The following is a 26,313-nucleotide window of genomic DNA, read 5'->3' on the forward strand; positions in this document are numbered from 1 at the left end:
ACCACGTAGGCATTCACCGCACAGGATAAAGTATACTAACGTTTTGGAATTAAGTACAGGATTCAGGGGGGTTAATATTTCTGTGGGAGTAAGTATTTAGTTTGGTAGCAGCAGGCATATATTGGCAAGTTTTACGGTTCTTAATCAGGTATGCTCTGCATCCATGAGGTGTATGTTTTATCGCAGGGAGTTTGCGGGCGGGATGGGTGGTTCTGGTGCGATTTCTTTCCAAGTGAGTTGTTCTTTGAGTAGAACTCAAAATTGCTTGATAACTCTGTGTATTGGTTCTAGGCTAGAATCATACATGGCAACCAGGGGTATATAATTGGGAACAGAATCTATTGGGAATGAAGTTATTCTTTATCTGGTGTTTGGATGGCTCTTCCAAAAATACAGCCTCTCCCCTAAGAGGGTCGCCCTTGTTTGGAAACTCTCCTGGGTGTTATGCCCGAGCCCAGGGCACGTGTATTCCTTTCTGAAGGCTACTGTGTATTACCGCTGTTGGGTCTGGGATTGGGGCTGGTGACAGAAGGCTAGGTGTGTTGGTCTGTAGGCTTTACATGTGTGGCAGGGAAAAACTGTTGGACTCTTGTGGTTTAAATCTAATTAGAATCAAGTCAGCTCGTTGATTTATTAACAACCCATGATTAACCTGCAATCAATGCAATGCGTCTCCAGGATAAGTATCAGCTGTACAGCAGGTAAACCAGAACACTAGACACTTTTATAATGCTAATGAGCACCTAAAAATTTCAAACTACCCTTCTGTAGCTGTTCGCAAGTTACTCTAATCCCCTCCCCAAAACACACACACACGTGATTCGGAGTCACACATGCGCACCCCCCACCTCCCAGGAAACATGAGGTACAAGCCCATTTCCCCCCTCCTGAGAGCACGAGATCCCTGCTTGTGTGGGGCTGCTGCGGGACAGTCCAGTCACATCCACGCGTTTGATGTGCAGGTTCATGCGTGTGGCACCCCGTGCTGACGGTCCCTCAGATGGACACGGGCTCCAGCAGGGCAGGCGTGCCACCAGGCCGCGGCGGTGGCTGCGATGTTGGGGTGTCTGACTTGGTTTGGCTGCTGCTCTGTTCCACCCCAAGGTTCCTCTCCACGCTCACAAGTGTTCATGCTGCTTTTATGCTTCATTACAAGGTGACTCCTCCTTTTCTCAAAAGTTTCTTGTCAACCTCCTGGTTACTGTTTAATGTGGTCATTTTAAGCAAATTCTTTGTTAACTTCGCTCTTAGCGTTACCAGTTTTTAGGCAAACACCTGCTCAGAAGAGGCCGGTTTGGGTGTTCTGACTCAGGCACTGTTGCACTCACATTCTCATCCTATCAGCTGCTGTTTATCCACGCTGTTACCAAGAGGGTGCTCTGCAGATTCCCCCGCACCGTGTAATATCGTTGGTAGATTACAGTTTTGATCATAGAGTTAAAGGAAGTGATATCAGCACAAAAACATTTCAAATACATTGTAATAGAAGGGTGATAATTACTGATTATTTGAATTAGTAAGAAAGCCCAAGTTCTCTGCCCAATAGCAAAGATTCCACCAGTTAACTTAAATACAGCATAGAGTTGGGCAGAGTTCTTTTGAAACTCTTTTTCAAGGTCCTTCAAACTGTTCTTCATGTGCAAAGGGGTTTGAGGATGGTTTCAAAGGAAACTGGTAGTTTCTCAGCAAGAATTCTCTTGTCTGTAGATCTTGGGGAGCAAGTCCAGTCTTGAGGTGGGAGACTTGGGGATTGTACAGTTGTTGTTTCCATCTAGATTTCTTCATGTATTCAATAAACCAGGTGTGCACTGTACAGGTATGTGACAAAAAGGAAATATTTGCAGAAGAATAGAGTCGAAATTCTTAGTTTAAAAAACCCCACCCTGAATAAAGCAAACATTCAGAGGCAAGGAAAAGGCGAAAGAGTTCTGAATGACCAGCAGCCAGACGCATAGCTGTTCCGCAGTGATGAGCGGGCCCAGGAATTAGTAGAGGGGATTTAAAGAGGGATTTAAAGAACAACAGGGTGACTCGGTGACTTTTTGTATTTACATGGGCACAATGAAAGAAAGCACGAAATGCTGAGGGGAAGAAAAGAATCGCAAGGTGCAAAAGGCTGGGTGCAAAAGGCTGGGTGGGGTTCCACAGTGGAGTTGAAAGCTAACGGCTCTCAAGCATTGTAAAGTTTGTGGAAGAGCTGGAGTTGCAAGGAGAAGGAACTTAACACCGCGAATATGTAGTTTAGATGAAAGGCAGTGGGCAAACAGGAAGAAAAGTGCTGGGTTTGGTAGATGGACCTAGCAAAAGCACGGCATTTCTAAACGGCTTTAATGGAAAAAACAAGCTTCAATTTAAAGCAAGAGAATAACTGCAGCCTTTTGGATAGCCGTCTTGTGAACACGGCTGTTTGGTTACAGGTGGTGGCAAAGCCCCTACAAGTCCTTGCTCTTAGCGGCTCATTCTTGTTCCTGCCACGACTAGTTACATTTGAAGATATTATGCCAGACGGTTCAAGAAAGGGTTATTTCAATCCTGGGTCACTTCAGTGTGACCCCATGGTCCTACCCCAGCGACCGAGAGCAGAGTACCATTTTTTCATAGCAGTTTTTCTGCTGAAGCCAGCGTATCAGGTAATCGCACCTCAAGCCCTTGGCTGTGTGCCTGAGAATGGTAAATGACTTGAAAATCTAATTCACTTATTTTCTTCCCATTTTCTCTTTTTTAAAAAAATGACCTCTCTATAGTAGTCTGGGGATTTCTGCAAATGTAGAATAGTTCCAGGTGGCTCCGTTGCACTGTTCAGTCGGGCTTTCTTTTGCTGTCTGTAATCTTGCAAAATGAACCTGTGTCAATCCATCAGGAGAGAGGATAATAAATAATGTGTACTTACATGTTACTCATTCTTTGACAGAAAAATGGGAGCCATGCTCATTCCCTTTTTAACCTCTACGTAGGATTTTTCATAGGTTTTAGTTTCTCTGTTGAATTCATTAACATCTAAATGGAAGATAATTGTGATAGAAAGTAGGAAGTTATTAAAGTGATTGTAATCCCAATGTTTAAAGCTGTAAATCAGACTATTATAGCAGCGAAGCGATCAGCCTGGCATCAGTCCCAAGCGAAGCCTCGGGTTGTCTGACAGGAAAGGCAGCCGGCGCAGGGCCAGAGGGCACAGCCCATGGGTCAGACCACAAGGGACAAATACATTTGGTCTGGAGAAGATTGCATTTTTGACTGATCAGGAAACCGTTTGGAATACCAGTTTCTTTCAGACATCAGTATCACGTTGCATTTCAGGTGAATGTGGATTTAATGTAATTCATACTCAATAGCTCATAGCTGATTGATAGGTTAGTGGGAGATCATCACACAGGGGGTGGCTTCTGGTGCATTGCACAGGAGATCCGTTCTCTGCTAAAAACTGGTAATTTTTACCAGTCATCAGGGAAGGTAAAGCAAAGGTATTTAAAATGTGGATGACAGATCAACTGGTAAAGGAAATACAATTAAAAAAAGAAAGCGGCGTTTTAATGCTGGCAAATGGAAGGCCTGTATCTGGGAACAAGAAGGCTGATGAGCAGAAAGGTGTAAGTTAGAGAAGAGCTGTCTTACAGGTCGTGTAATGTCAGGGTGACGCTGTGCACAAAGGGATCCTTGGCTGTACTGTCAAAGTTATTAGGACAACGAAGGTGAGGTAGCTTATAGACTTTCGGTATCCCTATCGGAAAGTCCCACTCCCTCTATTGAATACTCTAAGGGGTGCAGAGATTTCGGGACACTGCGGGTGCTTCGGCACGCTTGCCGACCTGCCTTCTGCTGGGAACCAGTACAGGCAGAACATATGGAGCACAAAAAGGCTTTTCAGTAAACAAAGAATAACAAGATCTTATGATGGGAAGCAGTAAGAAAAGCTAAACGAGAAATGAGACACATGGACCCAACAGCCAGCGTAATTAAAAATGGGAATTTTTAGCAAGGCAAATGTTGCATGTACACTATGTAGCTTGTTTAGATTTAGGCTGGATGTTCCGTAGGGCACGTTGTCTTCCATCTGAAAGCTTATAGAAGTATCGTGGAGGGAAGTCTGACGGTGGTCGCAGTGGGAATTAGTGGCTGTTAGGATCCCTTCTTTACGTGAAAACCGGGAAGGGAAAGGCCTTCCAAGCAGCGGTGCCAGGGGCAGGTGGGAAGCGGCGCGGGGCGCGGGCAGCAGCAGGAGCGGAGCCGGGAGCCGCGAGGTGGGGCCGGCAGGAGCGGGCAGGACAGAAGCATCTCTTTGTGCCGCCGGAGCAGAGCGGCAGCAGCTGCAAATCCCTGCTGCCAGAGCTCGTCCTTTCCACGGGTCTTGAAGCTGGCATAAAGTCCTAGTGATTTCTGGCTCTTGTTTTCTTGGTTTAGCACTGCTGTAAAACAGAGTTCCTATTTCAGTACGTGCCAAAAGCCAGGTACGTTGTCAGTACTTCCCGTGGTCACAACAGAATCTTTTCACATCAGAGGGTTCTTTTCCTTCTGTAAGTGATTTGCTGTTTCCATGTGGCTACTTGCTGTATTCTTATGATTATGCTCCGGTATCTTACATTTTGTTTTGATTTGTTTTCACTAGTTTATTTTGTTATCCATAAAAAATAAGGATTCCTCAGAGTGCAGCAGTAATTCCCCCAGGTGAAAGCTTCCCTATTGCACCTGCCCCTCCTGGGGCCCACATTTGAAGTACACATCAGTTGTCTCTACATCAAGGGGAGCCAGAGCAGACAGTCATTTACCGCGTCCACCCACAAATCCTTTTCTCTCCAGATGAACAAACCTCCCTCCTTCTTCCATAAGGCATCAGATTTCTGGGATTTGCTTTCACATTTCCCATATCTGCAGTTAGGATAATGTTTGTGTTGAACCTGAGACATTCATTGGTAATTTGCTTTTTTGTTCGTGTTGATTTATCTGAACACAGAATTCTTTATAAACCGCCAGGTGGGCTCACCTTGGTGTATTAAACTTTTTGTTCTGAAACTGTTATAATTTACATTCAATAGAAAATACAGACAACTTAACTCAGGAATATATTATTTTATTATTGTTATTTATTTCAGGGAAACTCTGGGTCATTCCTCAGAAAATGACTGCCTTGTTTTACTCCATGCTCTATGAATAGCATGCTTTTTCATGGCCGCCTTTGTTTGGGTAGTTTATAGGATCAAATATATGAAATTATCACCATCTTTTTTTTTTTTTTTCTTTTTTCCTAGCAACCTTTTATTAATATTTACATATTATCCCTCTTTAATGTTTATTCCAGGAGGACTTGTTGGTATTGAGGAAAACTGTGAAATCCTTCCTGGCTGTCTGCCAGCAGTGTCTGTCAAACGTCAACACTCCCGTCAAAGAACAGGTAAAGGACATGGCTGTCACACGCTTTTAGAAAAGCCTGAGTATTAAACTGTAGTAAAACACAAGACAACACTACATCAAACTTAAAGTAAAATCATCTGTGCCTTCTGGCTAAATAAAACTGAGCAAGCGCTCCATCAGAAGAGCTGTATTAAAAGCACCTTCGAAGTGCAGGTCATGTCGAATTCATTGTTGATACCACAGTAAGGATTACCTGGCCACTCAGGCTTATGTTCAGCTGTCGTAACTTCGGGCATCCAACTCAATCACCTAAAAGAAAAGGCTACTCCTTTAGAAGGAACATTAACAGATGGAAATAGGTACTTTTAGAGGGTGAGTGAGACTCAAAACAGGCTGAATCTTCTCTGTGTATTTCTGGATTTTTTTCCCCCGTTATTGACTAATAGGGAGTCTAGAGTGACTGCTTTCCTTGCAAGCCTCAGCCGTATTTCATTATTTCACTATCCTAATAATTAAGTTAAATGTAGTAGTGAATACTAATTATTGTGTCTCTTTCCCATTGTGGCTAATGGGAGAAAATTGAGGCTTCTATCAGTACAGGTCACACTGCTGCATATTTTCTAGCAGAAAAAACCAGTTCATTCACTTCATAAAAATACTCTGAATAACTCAAGAATGTAGTGTCCTCTCACACTATGCAAAAGTTGTCGCTTCAGAAATAGTTATGTCTCCTTGAGAAATCGGAGTAAAATATCAATTTAAATGGTGCCTTCATTACAGAAATGTAAAGATCTGGAGGGTTTTTTAGATTCTCATCAGTGTAAGCATTACGGTCAGGTCGCTGTGCTTCCCTCTTTGCTAGCTGACTGAGAACTTAAATGCCTGCAGCTCTCTACGTGGGTACATGTGTCCACACATACGCCAACAGTATATATGTGAAATAGGAGTGCGTATTTTTGTAATGATTGTTATGGTTCAGTGGAGTTATCCAATGCTCTGGCTTAGACTTTTGGAAAGCCACACATGGATGGAGTGGGAAGCTTCTGCTGTGTGTATTTAGAAATTGGAATAAAAGAAATTAAATCAAAGGGCTGGTTGAAATAATTTGCAATCCCTGAAAAAAAAACAATAGCTAGTTTGTTTGCTGAGACTTTACAAGTATGTGCTGATTTATATCAAGTCTGTTGACATCTTTTAATTGTCTACAAATTGCATTTCTATCGGACCTCCCGAGGTTTTGCAAAGACTGTAACTAGCTGGCCTGTGGCTTTTGCCTAGTATTAAGAGATAATACTTCTTAAAAGACAGTTTGGGGTTTTTTTGAAAGATATCTCTGCTTGGCATTTACACAGTGTTCTGCAAGTTGATAAATAGAACTATTAAAGGCTCAGAGATGTTGCTAGTTTATGTATTTTTCAGACTCTGACATGTCATTGTCTTCTGGCAGATTTAACTGTCGTAATTGTATGTTAATATTCCGAGTAGTTACTCTTGGCTTATTTTATTAATATTATAAAATGTGAAAATACCATGTAGCTTCATGAAAATACCAACTATTCTAGCCTAAAGTAGCACTAATGTCTTTTCTGCATCAACAAATGGGAAATGATCCTTCTCATTACTGCAGTGTTCTTGATATATATTAACATGTTTTCATTCTATTATTATTAGTGGCCACAATTGGTTTTTTTCATTACCAATTTAAACTTTCCTTAGAAGCTCCTTTGCAGCTCACAGCTCTGTGGGAGCTTTCAAGCCTCGGCCAGACAAAGCCACGACCCACCAGCCCTAGGGAGAGCGCGGGTCCCCGTCAGGGTAGGTGGGGCTGGAGGCTCCAGAGGTCCCTCCCAGCGAGCGCTCCTGTGATCGCTTCACTTTTCTTCCTTAGAAAGTGTATTTCTGCCAGTGCTGCACTGCTTCTTAATCCTTTTGTTTTAATGGACTTTTTGGGAGAATTCTGTGTAAATTATATTGTCTCCCTACCGTATTCGATTCTTTATCTATATATTCTTTCCAGAGAAGATCAATGTACATATCAAAGGAAGGAAAAACGTGTGAAGTATGTATAGAAAGAGGACTCAAACATTCCAATTTTCCCTCGACCGTTTGAGTGAAATAAATCCCCTGGGACTAGACGTATCTGCAATATATCGACAGCTGCGTCTGAGTCCACGGATGTCTCTGCAGAGGACAGAAATAAGCACTTTCAGTGCATCGTTCCTATGCTTTTTTTTTAGAGGCCTGCAATTAGGATGAGCCTAAATTCTGTTGAGTATCAAAGGAGTTCAGCGCAGGCGAGATCATACTTGAAATGAATCACAGCTATTTGGATCCAGTGGAGAAAAATCCCAGATAGTGGCATCTGTTTCCAAAGTCTACGTAGAACACAGTTTACAACATTTGCATTTTGCTCTTGCCCGAGTATCACTCACTCAGATTTTATACCATCCTCCAAGAAATAAGGGAGCTGCTGTGACGGTTGGCGTTCACAGGGATTTCATTTTGGAAGTTTGTAAAGCAGATAGCTCTCACTCACTGCTTTTCCTTAGGCTTGGTTCGAAAATACGTTGTAAACACGCATTTCACTATCTTTTTGTTCAAGCTGTTTGCAGAGGGGGAATATAGGCCTGAATGAAAGCCTACACCGGGTCTCATGCCTCTGCCAGAGCTATTCTGCAACCGCGCTTTGGCTGAAAACGCCTCTGGCCTCCCACCTGCCTGGGAGTGGTGATTGCACTGCCCACCGTGAGACTCCTGCGGGCTTCTGGGGGAAGAGGCAGCTCCTCCCGCAGACAGCTTCTAGGAGTCTTCTTACACATTCCTCGCTTTCTCCGTTTTCAGAACCTGAGGTTAAAGACAGAGAAACGGCAAAGATTAAAAAGTACTTTCTGAAAGGTGCTCAGGTGTCGAATGTAATGCAAATGAATACAGCTGGCTGTGACACTGAACACAAGCCACTGGGGAACACAGTCTTGTTCTTGTGCAGGAGAGTATACGGATAAGCCCTTGAAAGAAATCAAGTTAGTAATAGCTGCCTTCTTTATTCTCAGGTAACGAGGGTGTAATAATAACGAGCATATATCACTGAAAATTCTGCCCTGGTTGGCTTTTATCTAGATTTGAAAGCTGTGTGGAGTTACTCGATTCTTTTTGCAGACAATTGTTGATGAAATTCTGCAAGAATTTCTTTGGTTACAGCGGCTTCTATTTTCAGGATCTGACAGTGACTCAGCTTGGATTTTCCCTCATTATGTTGTTCATTTTTTGCTTGTTTAACTTTTCTAACTGTTTATCAAAAGAGGTGTTTTTTCTTTACTACAAAACTGGCTCCAGTCCTTGGATCAGAGGTAGATTTAGAGTTCTTTTCATAGAGAAGAAATTAAAGTTTAATATGGATCATCCTGGACATGGAAGAGGTAGTAAACACAGTTCCTTACGTAGGAATCAAAGGCATAATCACATTTTAAAGTTAGGGGAAAACCTTATGAGCACTTTTCACAGCACACAAACACCTACAACTGAGTACGGTTAAAGAAGGACACTTAATAATAGCAGAGCTTTTCTGGAAATTAGATAAATGGTATTTTATTTTTTACTTACTTGCCTTGTGCTTCTTACTGCATTCATTCTCTTTCGCCTTTCAGGCTTTCATGCTGCTCTGTGATCTCTTGATGATTTTTAGTCATCAGCTGATGACTGGAGGTCGGGAAGGTCTTCAGCCGTTGGTGTTTAATCCAGATTCAGGCCTCCAGTCAGAACTTCTCAGTTTTGTGATGGACCATGTCTTTATTGACCAAGATGATGAAAACCAGAGCATGGGTATGTTTACCTTTCATGTTTTCTACTGAGCTTTTTTTTTTCCATAACAGACACAGGAGAAAGAAGAAAATAGAATTTTCAGATCAGATTGCTCAAATGTTTACAGAATTAGTCCTTCTTTATTTTTGGGAGATGTAAATATGAAATATTCTATATTCAGTACTACTTCTGTTAAAGAAGAGTAAGTACTTACAAGATTCACTTCATTAAGAAAAGGTGTTTTCAGAAGACATGGGAGTGGCCTGTGAGTACGTGCTACAAATCTAGAGAAAATTATTCTTCCTTTACTGATCTATCATTTTCTTAATTTTTATTGCCAAAACAGTACAGTCTTAGTTCAGCAGCAGACTTCATTTAATATGGCTTCAAGGGAAGAAGGACAATGGGACAGTGTATAGAGGAGAAATCCTTTCGAGTTACAGGATGCTGAAGGCAAACCTTACCAGCAGAGCTCCAGGCAGAGGAGGCCTTAAACTCCGCTGTTACTGAACAAACACCCCTTCTGCTCCTCCCCCAAAATAATCAGACCAAGCCCAGGACATGATGGATGTGGTTGGAGACCTGGGAAGTACTTGGGAAAGCATCCTTGTCTGCTTGCTTGCGTCACGTTCCGGAACTTTCCTGGAAGTCCTAACATAGGCAGGACTCGGGAATTATCACCTTTTATTTCAGCTTCTCCTGCAACAATCCTTGCTTCATTTTAAAGAATCGATTTTTTTTTTTTAAAAGCTGCTCTTGGATAATGTTGCTTTAGAGGACAGCAGTTACTTATAAGCATTTTATTGTTGTTGATGCTTTCAGAGGGAGATGAAGAAGATGAAGCGAACAAAATAGAAGCTTTACATAAGAGAAGAAACCTTTTGGCAGCCTTTAGCAAGCTGATAATTTATGACATCGTGGACATGCATGCGGCAGCAGATATCTTCAAACACTATATGAAGGTACACTCTGTGTGTTCTCCTCCCTAGCTGAACACAGACCGCGGTGTCAGGGCCCCTCTTTCTCTGCTTTCCCCGGCAGTAGTTAAAGGTCAAACACTTTTGAAAGCTTTTTCACACTTGATTTTTTTGTAGTAGTTTTTCCTTTCTAAAAAAGGAAGATTGTTTTAAACAGGAAAGCAATAATAAAAAAAAAAAAAGCTCTGTATAGTTCTGCCGTAAGTAGGTGTGCACAAACCGAATGTCTTACCAATTCGCGCTGCTCCATACGGTGGTTAGCCCCAGTGAAAGTCAGAAGGACTCGCTGCTCAGCTCCCACTGCACCCTGGATGCGCCAGTTTACCTGCCAGAAAAGAGGCACATTTGCAGGCACATTGCTCTTGAAATCGGGGAAGAGTGAGAGAAATTGAATTTAAATTGGAATACAAACTAGACGGACGTCTGTACCAAAGAAGGCAGGAGCAATATTTAAGAGGGAATGAAAAGAAGTGGTTGCAAATGCAGAAATATTAATGAGGCTGAAAGAACACTGCTTGGAAAAATAGTTTTTATATTCTCAGCCTAGAAGTTTTAATAATGATACAGGCTTTTCTACCCAAATGACTAGTACCATAGGCCGTGGGTTTCAGCAACCATTCTTCTAACGTAAAGAAACTCAGTGGTTCGTACTGATGAATTCCTTACTCAGCTTTCCGGCTTCAGTGCGTTCCTTTCTTGGCCATCCTTGCGCTGTGTACAGAGCTTCACACCCGTGTGCTGCGTCTCTCTACACCTGCTTGTTGAAGCGTGTGTTGGTTTGATGTAAGGTTGTTTCTTAGAATTTGCAGCCATGGGTCATTTTCATCAAATATTAATTTTGGGGTAGGAAATGCTCTTTTGTTTGTTTTTTCAACATATTTATTACAAAAGATAATAACAAATATAGCGGTTCCTTATCACCGGGTGCAGGCCACCAATCAGTTTAAATTTTGGTATTGAAACACTGTCTCCCACTCCAAAAAACTGGGATTTGAGACTGGCTTTTTTTGGCAACTGCTGCCTTTTCAAAACAAGAATTACAAGTAATCTTTCTAGCAGGGAAAATTGTAAGAAATTGTTTAAGAGGTTCAATTTAAAGAGGGGTTTTTTCGCATTTTTTTCCTAGTACTACAATGACTATGGAGACATCATTAAGGAAACCCTAAGCAAAACAAGGCAAATTGATAAAATCCAGTGTGCAAAGACACTCATTCTCAGTTTGCAACAGGTAAGAATATTGATTTTTGCTAGAAATGCCTCACTGCAAAAAATACTGGACAGGATTTCCTCTGGTGCCCTTTACAATGAAGCGAAAACTCTACACTTCTGTTAAGAGATTATCCTGCTCCTCAGTTCAGGCCGTCGCTCCTCATTTGTCTCAGTAACCTCCGTCTCCTGAAGCCCACGCTGGCAAAGTTTTGCTCAGATTGAAATGGAAGAACGGGAGGGAAGAGCCTTGAGGGCAGTTTGGTCCAAGCTGCTTCATAGCATTTGCTTCCTGGTACCTAGTGAACGAGAAGAATTAGGATGACTTTTTCTTCTTAATAATTAGCTGGTGTAATGCATCTTCTTTATATTTTGTCTAAATACTGATTGATTTTTTTCAAACTTCAAGCTCATTAGTTTAATTCTTCCAATATTGTTAAACACGTTTTTTCCCTGAAAAATTTGCTTTACGTCAACCTAAATTATTGGCTTGATGATGAAATCCATCCTTCTTCTGGCAACAGCACAGTGTGTGCTTCACTAAATAGCATTCAGGCCCTAGAAGTACCAGCTATATTCATTACAGAGAGAAATTCCTTCTATAAATCAGATGTTTTCAAATCAGCTGGGCCTCCCCAAATTCATCCCAGAGTACCAAGGGATTTCCTGTACCGATCTGGAAGCTGAGAGAGATCTGGGAAAACTTGAGGAAAACAGATACGCTTCCAGAAGAATCGGCGAGTGTTAAAAGTAGTTCCTGTCTTCAAAACTTGGAGAGAGGAATAAGCCAGGTGCCACAGATCAGTCAGCCTAATAGAATTTAATGAAAAAAAAACAATTAGACAAGCTATTTGCGAGTGCCTAAATGATAGGTAACAGCCAGGGTGAATTTGTCAAGGAGAAATCATGTCAAATTAAGCTGCTTTCATGAATTATATGGTAACAGAGCTTGTGGATATCAGAGAAACAGTGGATTTAATGCGGCTTGATTTAATATTGTGGCTGACACGGTCTCCCTCGATATTCTTGTTAGCAAGTTAGAAAAATGTGGTCTAAATGGCAGTACCAGAAGCTGATCTAGAACTGACTGGAAAACTGCTGAGTAGTTCATTACTGCAGCGACAGGGCATTCTCAAGCTTTGAAGGCACTTACCCAGGAACGCTGCTCAGATATTCATTCAGCCTTGAATGATGGAATAGCAATTTTGCGTCCTAAATCCAAAGCAGATGTTGGTCTGATGGGTGATGTAGGCGCTTTAGAAAGCAGCATAAGAATGCCGAACCATCTTGATGAGTTGGGATAATAATAGATGCAATTCAGTGAAGGTAAGTGCAAAATCGTGTTGAAGAGTTACTGTCCGCACAAGTACAAGATGGGGGCCGAGGGGCAAACAGCAGTTACACAGAAGGAAGTCTGGCAATGGGAGTGGATTAGAAGATGAATGTAAGAAAACTTTGTTACATCTCTGTGAAAAAAGTCACTGTAATGTCCACTCTTAGCCGTGACAGGTTAAGAACAAAAGTCTTTCTCAAGAAAAGTGTTTCCTAACTCACAGATACTAACAATTGAATTCTTTCTCCAGCTGTTTAACGAGCTTGTTCAGGAGCAAGGTCCCAATTTGGACAGGACATCTGCCCACGTTAGTGGGATTAAGGAACTGGCCCGTCGGTTTGCCCTCACTTTTGGCTTGGATCAGATCAAGACAAGAGAGGCTGTGGCCACACTACACAAGTGAGTGGTGGTAAATAAACTAGATTTTTATATTACTTCCCATTAAAACCTTTGCTCAGCATACCTTTTCTAAAGGTACGTAAATCTTAACCGGTCCTGGAATAATGACATATATTTTTTTAGTTTATGTAGAAAAATGGTGGGGGGTGTACGTGGAAGGAAGGAAGGAAAACTAGCTGCTATCTAATTATTTGTTGGAATTTATCGGAATGGCCGTGTTTATCTAACCTATCTCAGGTAAAGCCACTGGTATTGTACCTGTTTGCGTGGACTGTGTCTAACAACTGCAGATAGTTCTTTGTACCACACCCCTGTGGATTCTGCAGGCACCAAGGGCTTTTATAAAACAATATTCCAAAAATATTTCGTAAATCTTTGTTTTTAAAGTGGATTGACGCTTTTTATGTAACTACTGCACAGGAAAGTGTAAATCGGTGCTGCTGAATTTAAATTATGACTTTTCCATGCCATAAAAAGGTTAGAATATTCAAGTTTGCTATCTCAGAGACTAAGTCATTCGGACTATGGTTAGCAAAGCGTGCTCAAAATGCTATCAGGCCACCTGTGCCACCAAAAGAGAAGTCAAGATATGCACGTGCCCTTACTGGGTAATGTGAAAGTAAATTGTTTTCGTTAGTCTCAAATGATAAAGCAAAGATAAGGCAGAGATGCATGTATCAGTGTCCTGGTAAGTAAATTCTCTCTGACTCTTGATGCGAATGTTGTATCTTGTTCTATCCTACATATTATTCTTATTGCAAGCTTCTGCTTCGTGCAGAACCAAGAAAGAGCCAGTTGGCGATTCCTGCCAAGGCAGTGGCTCTCAGCACCTGCCAGGGTTCTTAGATTGGGGTAAGTTCCTTCTGACCGTGGGCCTGGCAACACACTGAGATTCAGTCTCTGAGACTGAAGCCTCACAAATCAAGAGGGAACATTTGATTCCCCTTTGTCCAAAAGCAGCTGTTTGCTAGTAATGGGGGAAAAAGAGTTATGACGGGATATAAAGATATAAAGAGTTTCATCACAGTTCAGATTTTGGATAACATTTTTATTTCATTAAAAATGTCTGAAAATTTTCTTTACTATAGAGATGGCATAGAGTTTGCCTTCAAATATCAGAATCAAAAAGGACAAGACTATCCACCTCCTAACCTGGCTTTCCTTGAAGTGCTCAGCGAATTTTCTTCTAAACTCTTGCGCCAGGACAAAAAGACTGTGTAAGTAACGCTCCACTTGCCTCCCTGGGTTTTGCTGGGCTCTGCTAATCGCTGCAGCGTGTCTGTAAGGTCTCTGCGTTGAGGTTTTTCACAATCTAAGGGGGGCTGTAGGAAGTCCCAGTGAGACGTTTCACATATGTAGTTATTCATCATTTTATATTTTAAGGTAATAAAAATAAATGAGAAAAGGAGAATCAGATCCACTGATGAGCTGAGTTTGAGACCTCACAAAACAGTGTTCCTCCAAATTTCCCATGGGACACTGAAAATAAAAAAACAATCTTTTTTCAGGCTAGAAGAAAAACGAAATGAAAGGTTAGTGCAGGAAGTTTACAGGCCTGTAAACACTGCAGTAACATCCCTTTGTTAGACATTGACATAAAAGGTAAACATGTATTTGTGGTTTATTTTAATACACTGAGTTAAACTGAGAAATAAAGGTTTGTCAAGGCTTCTGTTATTGGCACAATAGGATAGAGAAAGAGGCCGAGAGAGGACACCATGGTTGGTTAGGACAGGGCAGGGTGGTAGAGAACCGGCAGCCTGGATTTGATACGGTGGGTAATGCTGCAGATGCAATGCTGGAAATAAATCAGAGGTATTGGTGGTAAGAACTGAAGAAAGAGCAAGAAATACTGTTTATGAGCGGGCTGTTGACTACTGTTGAACGGGCTGTCAGGAGGGGCTGCACATACCAACAGAACTGGCAAAGAGCACACTCACTGCGTGATGAAGGGTAGGTTCGTAGCAAAGCCGTGGTGTCAGCGTCACTGCGGGAGTAACGCTCTGCGTTTCTGAGACGTTATACAGCAAACAGCCAGGATCTGGACCCAGCGCAGTAGTAGTAAGGCAAAAAGGAAAAGGACTTCAGTCAAAAAGCAGCCAAGCGCTACGTGCCCAGTGGAGAACTGAATTCCTTGAATAACTTGATGACCATTTAAAAAATGCAATTGCCAGATCTTCTGATTTGTGGTTGTAGGTATCTTTCCAGTCAGCTTTTGACCCCAATGAGTGTAAGTCTTGTAGATCTGCCATAACTACCTCAGCTGACCCTTCCTGTCAAACCTTCCTATAGTTTTCTTGTGAAGACAGTTGTTTTAAAGGACTCTTCTATTAGGGTTAACAATTATTTATTTTTATGTATATAATTATGTAATATCATAGCTTTATCTGTGTTGTATGAAATGCATTTTGGTTAACTTTGTATAACTTTTAACGTATACACACTTGAATCAGTTTAATGTTTTTATTGTATCAATAATTTTTCAATTCAGGAAACACAGTAGAAGAAATCATTCCATGAGCTTGAGAAGTGGATGATGCAGTCGGGCCAGTGTGGCATTCCATTTTTGAAACTGCTCTTTCATTGTTACATCCTCGAATCTTGCCAACCTCTGCCCTGTTCTTCAGGACAGGGCTGAAGGATAATAGGATTTTACGGCTATCTTCCTAGCCGAACCGTACATTCTCCTGCCTCTGGTAGTTTAAGTGCCACTAGCCTGATTCCTATTTAATTTAGTGAAGTTTATCCTTCTGTACAGTCATCATCCCTTCCGTGAGCTTCTCCAGTATTGAAAATTTGAAGTTACACCATTCTGTACAGTTTATGTGACGGCTTAATTGGACCTGATCCTTTGCATGAAATTCAGTACTTCAGGAGATCTCGTTCCTTCACCACCAATGTTGCTATTTAAAATTTTTTCTCCAAGGTTCCTCCGCTGGTTGGTGCCCACATACACAGCCACTGGCTGCTTTCACAGGACTGTAAATACTGCTGTGGTGGAATCCATTTCTCCTGGGTTTTTTTGTCTTCGTTGTAGTCATCTGTATCTGAGCTATTTACTTTAGCTGACTTTGAAATTCAGTGAAAAAAAAGTAGGTCCTTTGGGGCACGATTGATCTGGTCTGTGCTAAATTACTGCTTTAAGATGAGTTCATACATGCCCTAGATTCCAGTGGCTGTGGGGACTGTGAAAAGAGTCAAGATAACTTCCTCATATATAAAGATTTCTTCTGGAGATCCCTGCGTTCCTGTCCTTGGGAGAGGCCATGTTTGCACCCACCAGGCAATGGCTGCGTTGCCCGTAGCGCTTTGCTGACACTACGCTCTCGGCAGTACCCTGGGGAGTTGATTTGCCCTTCTCTGTAGCATGACTCCTCCAATCCCCAGGGACCTCTCCCCCTCCCTCCAAAGGGGTTGCCTGTCAGCAGGAAGGTACGTGACCACCATCTGGTGGAGAAGTCCTGTCTACAGGATCATTTGCCTCCCTCCCTGGCTCCATCTCCCCCTGCCAAGGGACTCTCCCTGAACTCCGCGACGGGCTCTTAGGCTGGAGGCAAAAGTTCTCTAGAATAAGCCTGGCAGTCTCATGAGCATGTGCTGCCTGTCCCAGAAGTCCTCCAGCTGGGCTTCCCAACCTAAAAAATTGAATTACCGACACGATACATCTGCATGTGCCATCTGCCCTTGGTACAAAATGCCAGCCCTGTTGCTGTTTGGCAGACCACTGCTCTTTTGCAGGGCTCCTACCTCCTGTCTGCTTTCCTGCTGGCTTTTGTATTTAGAGGAAGAAAAGGGAGATGTTTCCAGTTGGGGAATGGGGCAGCAACATTGGTTTGATTCAGTTTTCCTATCCTATTTATTTATTCGGCTTCTCGTTTTACGAGTAGCCTTCAGAATTAGTGATAGCCACTTAGGGATTTATTCAAACTATGGATTTAATATAAAACTATGCATTTAAGGTGCCAGGTTCTTGCACCTAGAAAAAAAAAGATTTATACTAACGCATAGTATATGCAAAGGAATTAATCTAAGACAGTGTAGAGGTGAATTGCCCTGTGGAGACATTTATTTCTCTCAAATAGAGACTGTTAGCTTAGACTAGACAACTGAGGGTTGGGTGCTTGAAGGGAGATGAGACGGAGCCTCCACGTGCTGTTCTTACTTCTGGAAATTCAGAGTTTCTGTCCCTGCTGAAGCTGGGAAGAACTGCCTCTATGAAGCTCCTCTGAAATGCTGACCAAAATTATCTGAAATTTGGCATCTAATCACTAAAGAACCCCCAAGTGTTGTCATTTTTCCTTCTTCACAGTTTGGGCATAACCTGGGCACTCTAGTCTCATAAATATAAATTGGATGCAGGAAAAGTTCTTGCTTTCCAAGACGTATTCCACAGATAAATTCTCTAAAGTTGTGACACACTCAACTCAACAGCGTTGTACGGTTTGGTACTTGTAAAAGAGAGAGAGAATTAACCAAGAATTTCCCATTCGTTGCAAGTTTGGATGTTAGTATACACATGAAAAGGGGAAGGAAGAAGCAGTCGCAATATTGAATAAAACAGTAGATGGAAAAACTGCTGGGTTTTGAGGAAAGTCATCCTATTTACTGAATCAAAACAAAATCCCATTAAAAATTGGTTGTGATAGTTACCCAGGCATATACCGTGTGGCTCCTTCTCCTATTCTGGTCCCTACATTGTGTAAGAACTTCGAGCCTGCTGTGAGCTAAGAGAGGAAAGGGAGACAGAGAGTTCATTTCCATGCAGAATTTGTGGGGTTGACTCCCACCAATGGCAGCCTCGCAGTGTGAAATGATTAAATGAAATCATGATTGAAAGGTGCACCCGAAGGTATTTGCAGGAAGGGTAGAGGTAATGTTGAAGAATCCTGAGGTCTCTTGCCTAAATTTGGAATGCTCGCTTCTGCAGCTCGAAATGCATTAGAATTGCTTTCATGTGGATTTGCATATTCATTTTAAGGACTACTTCTAATACCATAATTAAATAGTTAACAGAAAAAGAAAACAACTCAAATGCCCTCCAGACCATACCTAGGGTTCCTCCCTGAAGTTAACAAGTGTGCACTGGGCTTCTCCATGGCGGTGGAATGGATCCTCAATTTTTTTAATTGGAAAATAACCGCTTGCATTTGAGGAAACCGTTTTTCCTGTTCCAAGAGGCAAAAGGATATCCTGCATCCTCATGGCAGTGATTCTAATTCCCTCTGTCTGCTGACACAATAGCAACGCGCAGAAGTGGCTTCCTCACTGCGCAAAACGGAAGAGGACCTCAAGTCGAGTGTGCTGTGAAGGGTGGCAGACAAGCGTGGGAGGAAGCTGTTGGGGAGAGACCGTTTTGTGCTGTTTATCTGTGAGGAACCTGCGCGTGGTTAACTGTGGTACTTTGTTTTGAGGGAAGGACGTGTATTCTTACCCGGTCAGATACGATGCCCTATCAGCATAAGTTATTGAATTAAAATACGGCAACACCACGCGGGGTTTGTGTTATACCCTCAACAACATGAAGAGGGGTTGCAGATTAATTAAAGAGGAAGCAACATGCTGCATTTCTGTACTCATTGTCTTTTATTTCCAGTCACTCCTACCTAGAGAAGTTTCTGACGGAACAGATGATGGAAAGAAGAGAAGATGTATGGCTTCCACTCATTTCCTACCGAAACTCACTAGTGACGGGTGGGGAAGATGACAGAATGTCCGTTAACAGTGGGAGCAGCAGCAGCAAAGCCTCCTCGGTGAGGAATAAGAAAGGACGACCACCGCTCCACAAAAAGAGAGTAGAAGGTTCGTATGGTTGCCCAGTAGAGGTAGTTCTCATTTTGTATGTATATTACAGCCTTCCTTCTTCGGAGTCCTCATCCTTTATCAGTTCCTGCAGAAATATATGATATGTTCTGTATGTAGTAAAAACAAGACATCTGTTCTGCTAATTCCTATCGAGCTTGAACATGTCTGTCTGAGAAATGCCATTGCGAGTGCCTGCGCTTGTCTGCCTTCGCTGAGATTTGCAGATTCAGAACTGTTAAAAGCTGTTGCTGAAGTTGGAAACAGGAGGTGTTTGTGGAGTAATCGGCTCTACACCTCCCTCAGGCATGGACTTCTGGTGTTCTGCCCATGCTTCAGTCTGAAGCAGTTGTTAGTTAACAGGATGTTACGGCAAACCCAAGGCAGAAAATCTGATACAGATCAGTATTTTGCAGGACCACTGGAGAACACTAAAAAGACACCTTTTTTTTGGTTTAAAATGGTATTGCTATCCAGTGTCTGTATTTACTCTTTCTGTGACTTCAGGTATGTTGATCAGGAATTTGGCTATGATAGCCAATTTCTTGCAAGATTGCATCTCTTCCTGGTTAACCTGTACGATGTAGTGTGTACTTTTGTGAATATAAATTTCCTGTTTCACTACAGAGTAGGTGTAAGTGGGATCTTGAAACTTCAGAGATTTTTCCAAGGTCAGTATCTACAATAGTAACTCCTCAGTGAGGAATCTAATGCCAATTTCCCTGAATATACAGCAATTTCCCAAAATGTTCAAAAAGTTTGTCCATGTGCAGTTGTGGAATCCGGTCCATTCTCCACTAGAGCTTACGTCGAGCAATACGTGTGCCAAGCCCTTCGGTTTCTTGCAGCCAGCCCAGAGTTTAGGTAGATAAAGTACTGCTTCCTTTCTTCAGATACTGTTTTGCTTCCTTTAGGATGCCATGATTTTCACAGAATTCAACTGCTGAGGTCTTTTTCTTTCCTCTGGTTACTCTTTTCATTCTATTTTATTGTATTCTACCAATATCCCTTTTTTCCCCCTGGGAAGTGTAGTAACATCTTTGCTTCCCTGCAAGGCAAGTCTCAGTCTTATGACGCAGTGTTTACGGCATTGTTTGCCTGGTGCTTTTTCACGTCCTCCTCTTTTAGTGGTCAGGAGAAGGGAGAACTGACCTGCAACACTTCCCATTTGTTTTAGCCCATAACAGCATAACCTTCTTTTCCTGGATAGATGCCTTCACTGTAGAATTTGACTGCCTGGCAGGTGATAGAACTGAAAAGTGCTCGCTAATGACAGCAGCAACACACTCTGTGGCCTTTCCTTACATGGAAGGATACGCAACACAAGCACCAAAGTCTTGGTTTTAACATGTATTGATACAGGACGTTTGATATCGTGCGTTAAAAAAAACCCCAACACAATAATATAAGCAGCTGGAGGGACACCACATACTTAACTTTTGGATGCTTCTTGATGTGCAGTAGGCATTACTGATTGTGTTATATCCTGAGTGGGCTTCTTTGGAATCCTGGAAAAAGGGAAGCCATGAAGACCCGGAGCCAGGCTGTCTGTAGTTTTCATGGGAAGACACAGGTGTCTGACAAGCAAGGTCTCATTTCGTATGTACCGATATTGAGCTTATGAAATAATCAAGAGATTCGATCCTCAGAAACAAGTACTTACTGTTCACTCGCCTGTATAACTTGAGCCATGAAGAACCAGTCTTAGAACAAATTAACTGATGGTCTATGTGTAATACGTACCCAAGTCTTTGCTGTCTTTTTTGTCTTTATATATTTTTATAACTCTTCCAAAAATCCCGTCTTTAATCTTAATCTGACAGTACAGTTACAATTCGGACCTCTCTTTAAATCCTGCTAAGATCGTTTTTTTCCTTTAAATTCCACTCTAAAGGAACTAAAACAAGGGCAGGATCACTGCAGAAACTGTCCTTGCAGCCAAGAACCGTAACTAGTCCCCGGCGGTTCCTTTCTCGCCTAAATCCAGTGTGTATCGGGCTCTGCAGGCTGTGCGGGTTGCAAACCATTCCCTGTTGCTACTCAAAGTGAATCTGCTCTGTGACATTTCTTCACAATGCCTGAAGGAAATCAAACATAAATAGGATTTTTTAAGAAATCACTAAAAAATTCAAAGATAAATTCAAGAATAAATAGGCAACCTTTTAGACAACATTTATGCCCAAAGAGTAATAAAAGGCATAGGAAAAGTTAAAAGATCCGTTGACATCCCCAGCTACTTTCTCGCCACATGTTTGTTCCTGTTAGTAAATCTGTGATCCTGTCTTCTCCACTCCTCTCATCTCCCTGGTCTTTCATTTGCTCCAGCAACTTACTTTTTTTCCCGACATGTCCCCTGCCTACACACTTATCTGTTTTATCGCATTCTCCCACAGTCCCTCCTCTCCTTCCCCTCCGCTTTGCTCCCTCCACGTGAGCCCAGCATCCCACTCACTCCTTCGGGCGTGTTCCCGTCTCCAGCCCTCCCGTCTGCTGTCTGAAATCGATTTAAAGTTCACACCAGCCGGACCACTCCTCTTCTCGAAATGTCCCCTCCGTACTCCGCTGAACCGGTTCTTAGTGAAGGTTCTAAAGATCTACACTGACTGGATTTGGGGTTTTGTCCTCCACCCTCACCTTAGTCTTTAACTGTATCGTGTTTGCCGTTCGCGTATGAGATTACCAATCTTATGTTTAGATTGTAAACTCAGTAACTGGGATTATCTTTGTTGTATGTGCGCAAGGCACACACCAATTCAGGCAGTGCTGCAATACAATATTTGTTTGCAGTGTTGGGGGTTTTTGTTTGTTTGTTAAACGTTTTTTACTGTAAATTGTTGTTGGGAATAGCTGATAGTAATCCTTCCTTAAAAGAACACAAAATCAGAGCTGAAAATTTTATCATTTTGAGTATTTATCCAGTTGATCTCTTAAAGGCAGACTTGTTTTCAAAGATACTGAACTGTTGAAAATGACATTTGGAGAGGGTGCTGCAACTACAGTTAACTGTACGGCAGTGTGTCGGCAGAAGGAAGGCTCTCGTTACTGGTGTGTGGTATTCACTCAGCGAGTCGGCTGACCAAACCCCGAAGGCAGTAATTCTGCACTGCACGTTATCAGAACTGCGTCACTCATTTTAAATGTTCTTTTTTCTAGATGAGAGTCTGGAAGGCTCATGGCTGAACAGGAATGAAAACATACACACTCCAGGGACACTGCAGGCACCGCAGCTCACCTCAACTGTCCTGAGAGAGAACACTAGGCAAATGGGAGAGCAGATCCAGGAGCACGAGTCGGAGCAGGGATCTGAACAAGATTTTTTACACAAGTAAGCGTTGGAATTTCAGTATCAAATACAGTGAGCCAGGCAAAGGAGTTTCGTATTATTTATACAGATAGTCTCGGTCTGTGGCTCCATATGCGCAGTGTTTATTTGCAGAAACAACTGGAAATGTCTTGGCTTATAGCTCAGCAGTACTTCGATTGTTGTCAGTTCACAGGAAAGATACGCTATAATGAAATCATGGTTAAAATTATCTCATAGCGTAACCATGCGATTATGGTAAATTTTTCTAGTGTTTGTGCCCCAGGTTGGATTGAACTGTTTCTCTAAAAGGCCTCTTAGATGTTCTCTTTCCCTTGTCCCTATGTCATAGCACAGCTAAGGTTCTCCAGACATCCTAATGGATTTCTTGTAAATTAACTTTTCAGTCCAATTCTAGCTGCTGAGCTTGTAATCCCTGTTTGTGGGGTAACTGCCTGCAGGCGATTTTATATTGCCCTACATTTATATATCCTTTTTGTCACTCAACTCACATTTTATCACCTCCATTTAGAGGGGAAAGATGTTGGTGGTTATCTGTCAGTAGTTAATTTAAGAATAGCGAAATCTTCAGAGAATGCTATTATGTGTTATTGCTATTAATTGGAAAATACAGAATAACGATATCTGTTTTGGAGACTATTTTTATAACTTTTATAGCCAAATGTACTGATCTGACTTATCTGTATAAAAAAGGCCCTATTATGCTGGCCAGATGAATCAGGTTTCTACCAACGTAGGGTAGTATAAAATAGCCAGATTCTGCCTCTCGGTTGTCCTCCAGCTTTTGTCCATTGTGTTTTTCTTGATACACTTTTCCCAGCTTCCTAATTCTTGCCGAACTCACCCTGTTTTAAAACATGTGTCAGCTATTAATTTGGATCTATTCTTGCTCCCGTTTTTCCTGATCTGAGACAGGGAAGTAGGATTTTAATAAAATGAATTTCGGGAAGTGCTCCCACTTCAGGTGCGTGTCACACTAATGAATGAGCAATTTATGTAGCTGGTTTTATCGCAACAATTAATGGATTTTTTTTTTTGTGTGCACATACAGTGAGAGGAGACAAAGTTGTGGAAGGGAATCCAGAAGACGTGTGCAATGATGGATGTGATTTAAATAGCTTAATCTGAAGCGTGGCCAGACACGAAACTTGAGGAGATAGATATTGTCTAAAAATAGCCACTGCTGAATTGTTAGTGTTCTCAGTGATAACGCTGCTTTATGTTTGTTAGTCCCCAGATGCAGATATCTTGGTTGGGCCAACAGAAGCTAGAAGATTTAAATCGAAAGGACAGGACAGGAATGAACTACATGAAAGGGAGAACTGGTGTAAGGCATGCAGTGTAAGTGTTCAGAGCATCCTCATCTCCAGATCACAACCATTTTAGACGACAATGCTGCATTTTTAATGTTACCTTTTCTGGGTTGTTGCCAGTAATTTCTGTGACATTTTAATACCTGTTGAGAAGGCAGAGTTACAGCTTTGTAGTGCTGGAATGGACACCGGGCCATGTGGCCCCTCTTGGTCAGCGCTCTGCCTCTAAGCGTGGCCGCACGTGGGTTCCTAGTGACCAGGGCAGACAGACACGGCACAACTCCCCGTTATTCTCCCAGCCTTCAACTGTTTCCATTTCAGGGGGGTTCCATGATTTGTCTGCTCAGTAATTCCTCGTGAACTCTTCCAACTCATTGTCCAGACTTCCCGTGAACCTGTTCATGCCTCTTTCATCCACACCATCTTTTGCCAAGGCGTCGCACTGAGCACCTGACGGCGGGGACACCCGTGGGTTCTGTTGTACGAGGTGCTACGTGCCTGGGTGCCCATCCCGCCCTTTCAGGATGGGGACCAGCCTCTCCAGCAAGGTCGGGTCCTCACAGTGTTAGAAACTGGTCTTGGATTCACTGCTGGCTTCCCAGGGATTTACCAGTGATCCTGGCAAACAGCGTAACCCTTTTTGGAAAAGAGCAAGCAAACACAGTGAGGCTATTGCCCTTTTCTTGTTAGGGACAAATGTAATTACTGTTTATAATGATATTACATGGGACTTCCTGCTTTAGCAACTGCTAGGTTTGTGTTTACATAAGATTTTCTTCCCATCAGTATAACAGAAAGCATGCTGGCTTTATTCTCAGCATAAGGTTTTATGTGAAGGCACTAAAGGATGGGATTTGTGCATTCTTTTTAATGATGAAGGTCACGGTTGGGAAATTTGAACGCTGGAAACGACTTTTTCTTTCTCTTTATTTAATCAGACGAGGTCTAATGGAAGATGATGCTGAACCCATCTTTGAAGATGTAATGATGTCCTCACGAGGTCAGCTAGAGGATATGAACGAAGAATTTGAGGACACAATGGTCATTGATCTGGTCAGTAAATCTTATTAATAGCAGGTTTAAAATGGAGGAAAGAGAATTTTAAATGAATTTTAGAAGCGCAAACAAAAAATTCCAAAATTTTGAGCCTGATTTCCTTTTGTCTGACCATTAAAGAGCAGAAATGACCCGAGTGCTCCCTAGAACATACAACTGCGGACTCAGGTCCAATGGATTTTTTTCCTAGAAAGAGGGGCGTTGCCTAGCGCTCTTCCTCTCTAGTGTTCTGCACTCGGGCAGCAGCAAGTGCCTGAAACACCATCGTGCAGCTGGGATTTGTCAGCCTGGGAGAATCAGGTCATGATTTACAGCGTATTGGGTGTTTCAGGGCAGGCCCGTTAGATGAGCACTAAAGGAGCAGCTTGGACTCACCAAGGGCAGGAGCAGTGCTGCTGGGGACAGAGGTGGCCTCAGGGGGTACAAATGGACTCTAAAATCCAGTAACTATGTTTGAGTCTGGTTGTTAACTGACATTATGAAGAGTTTGGAAACAAGACGGTCTAAAGGTACTCTAGCTGTTGTTCCTGTGCCGCTGTCAGGGCCACCACTCACTCTTTTGCTGGCACAGCTCTTTATGCAGCCACGCGGTGGTCACACCGATAGAGCCAAGTCGGTGCGCTCTCTGTGCTTCCTGGCTGGTTTGAGTTCTGCGGGGGGGTGCACAGGGGGTCCTCCATCAAGGTCTGGTTAGTTTACAGCCATCGCCAGAGCTGTGCTGGCACAGCAGAAGGGAGAGCAGGGGTGGGTGACACGCTGGCATGGCTCTCAAACAGGTCATAGCATCAGATGGCACCCTTGGGTCCTTTCATGGTGACGTACTGACCGCAGGCAGGATTTCCTTTGTAGAGGTTAGAACCTTACTAGCCTCTCCCTTGGGAATGAATACTTTGCTTGTAAAATGGGAAAAAGGATGCATTTGCATTATACGCTTCACCGGTCTTAGGCTTTGCTATTTCTCCTTTCCTAGCCAAACACTAAGACACAGGTTACTTTAGGACTGGCTGTAATGTTTTGGAAAGAAAATATAGGCAACATTCCAGTCGCGGCTGCTGAATAGCGAGGTTATGGCTAGCACTCAAATGATTATCAGTAAGTAAAATCTCTCCTTTACTGGGAACCCAAGGCAAGGAAAGGAAGGAGTTGATCAAGGCCGTGAAGCTCACATTTATACTCTGATGTTCCTGGGAAGGACAACACAAAGGGTTTAATCCTCAGAAATATGATGAAATCTTAAGTACCTTTTTTTCTAAATCCATTTTTTGACTATGTCAGAGCTGAAGTTTCACCATAACCTTAAAAGCATAAAGACAGTTAAAAGACAGTTTTTATGCAGTCTGGCCTAGAGTCCCAATACAAGAACATCGTTAAGTCAGCAGAAGCCGTAAGGAAGACCTTAGCCACGAGCACAGACTTAAAATTACTTGAGAATCCATTAGCTTTTCCCCCATTCCTTAAATCAAAACGTGAATTTAGGAAGTGTTCTCCTACGTTGGGGCCTACATTTGTAGCGGGGCTTTTATGAAAAATCCAAGCAAAGCTGCTTTTTAAAGCGCAGGTCACCGCGTTAGTCCCCGTTAGCGGTAGAGCCGCCCCGGTGAGGGATGTGGTGTTCTGAAACGGCTGACTCCTCTTTTTAGCCACCGTCGAGAAACCGGCGAGAGCGGGCTGAGCTGAGGCCAGACTTCTTTGACTCCGCAGCTATCATTGAGGACGATTCAGTAAGGCTTTCCCAGTATTGCTTGCTCTTTATCTGGGGTTCTT

General features: G+C 42.5%; 1 protein-coding gene across 12 annotated transcripts in view; it reads left to right on the forward strand.

Annotated features, from left to right (window-relative positions):
- The window catches only part of STAG1 (stromal antigen 1), a 200,902-nt gene that overhangs the window by 163,810 nt on the left and 10,779 nt on the right, over window positions 1-26,313 (forward strand). For 10 of the 12 annotated variants that reach the window (XM_054206620.1, XM_054206619.1, XM_054206621.1 and 7 more), the window contains 11 exons: window positions 5,294-5,386; window positions 8,991-9,165; window positions 9,967-10,106; window positions 11,248-11,349; window positions 12,911-13,059; window positions 14,148-14,276; window positions 18,653-18,858; window positions 22,012-22,183; window positions 23,411-23,521; window positions 24,432-24,546; window positions 26,190-26,270. In XM_054206620.1, the coding sequence (XP_054062595.1) occupies window positions 5,294-5,386; window positions 8,991-9,165; window positions 9,967-10,106; window positions 11,248-11,349; window positions 12,911-13,059; window positions 14,148-14,276; window positions 18,653-18,858; window positions 22,012-22,183; window positions 23,411-23,521; window positions 24,432-24,546; window positions 26,190-26,270 (1,473 nt within the window). The remainder of the gene's footprint in view (window positions 1-5,293; window positions 5,387-8,990; window positions 9,166-9,966; window positions 10,107-11,247; window positions 11,350-12,910; window positions 13,060-14,147; window positions 14,277-18,652; window positions 18,859-22,011; window positions 22,184-23,410; window positions 23,522-24,431; window positions 24,547-26,189; window positions 26,271-26,313) is intronic. The other 2 variants (XM_054206628.1, XM_054206629.1) reach the window with 1 other exon arrangement.

The sequence above is a fragment of the Rissa tridactyla genome, chromosome 6 (assembly GCF_028500815.1).
Source record: "Rissa tridactyla isolate bRisTri1 chromosome 6, bRisTri1.patW.cur.20221130, whole genome shotgun sequence".
Lineage (NCBI taxonomy): Eukaryota > Metazoa > Chordata > Aves > Charadriiformes > Laridae > Rissa > Rissa tridactyla.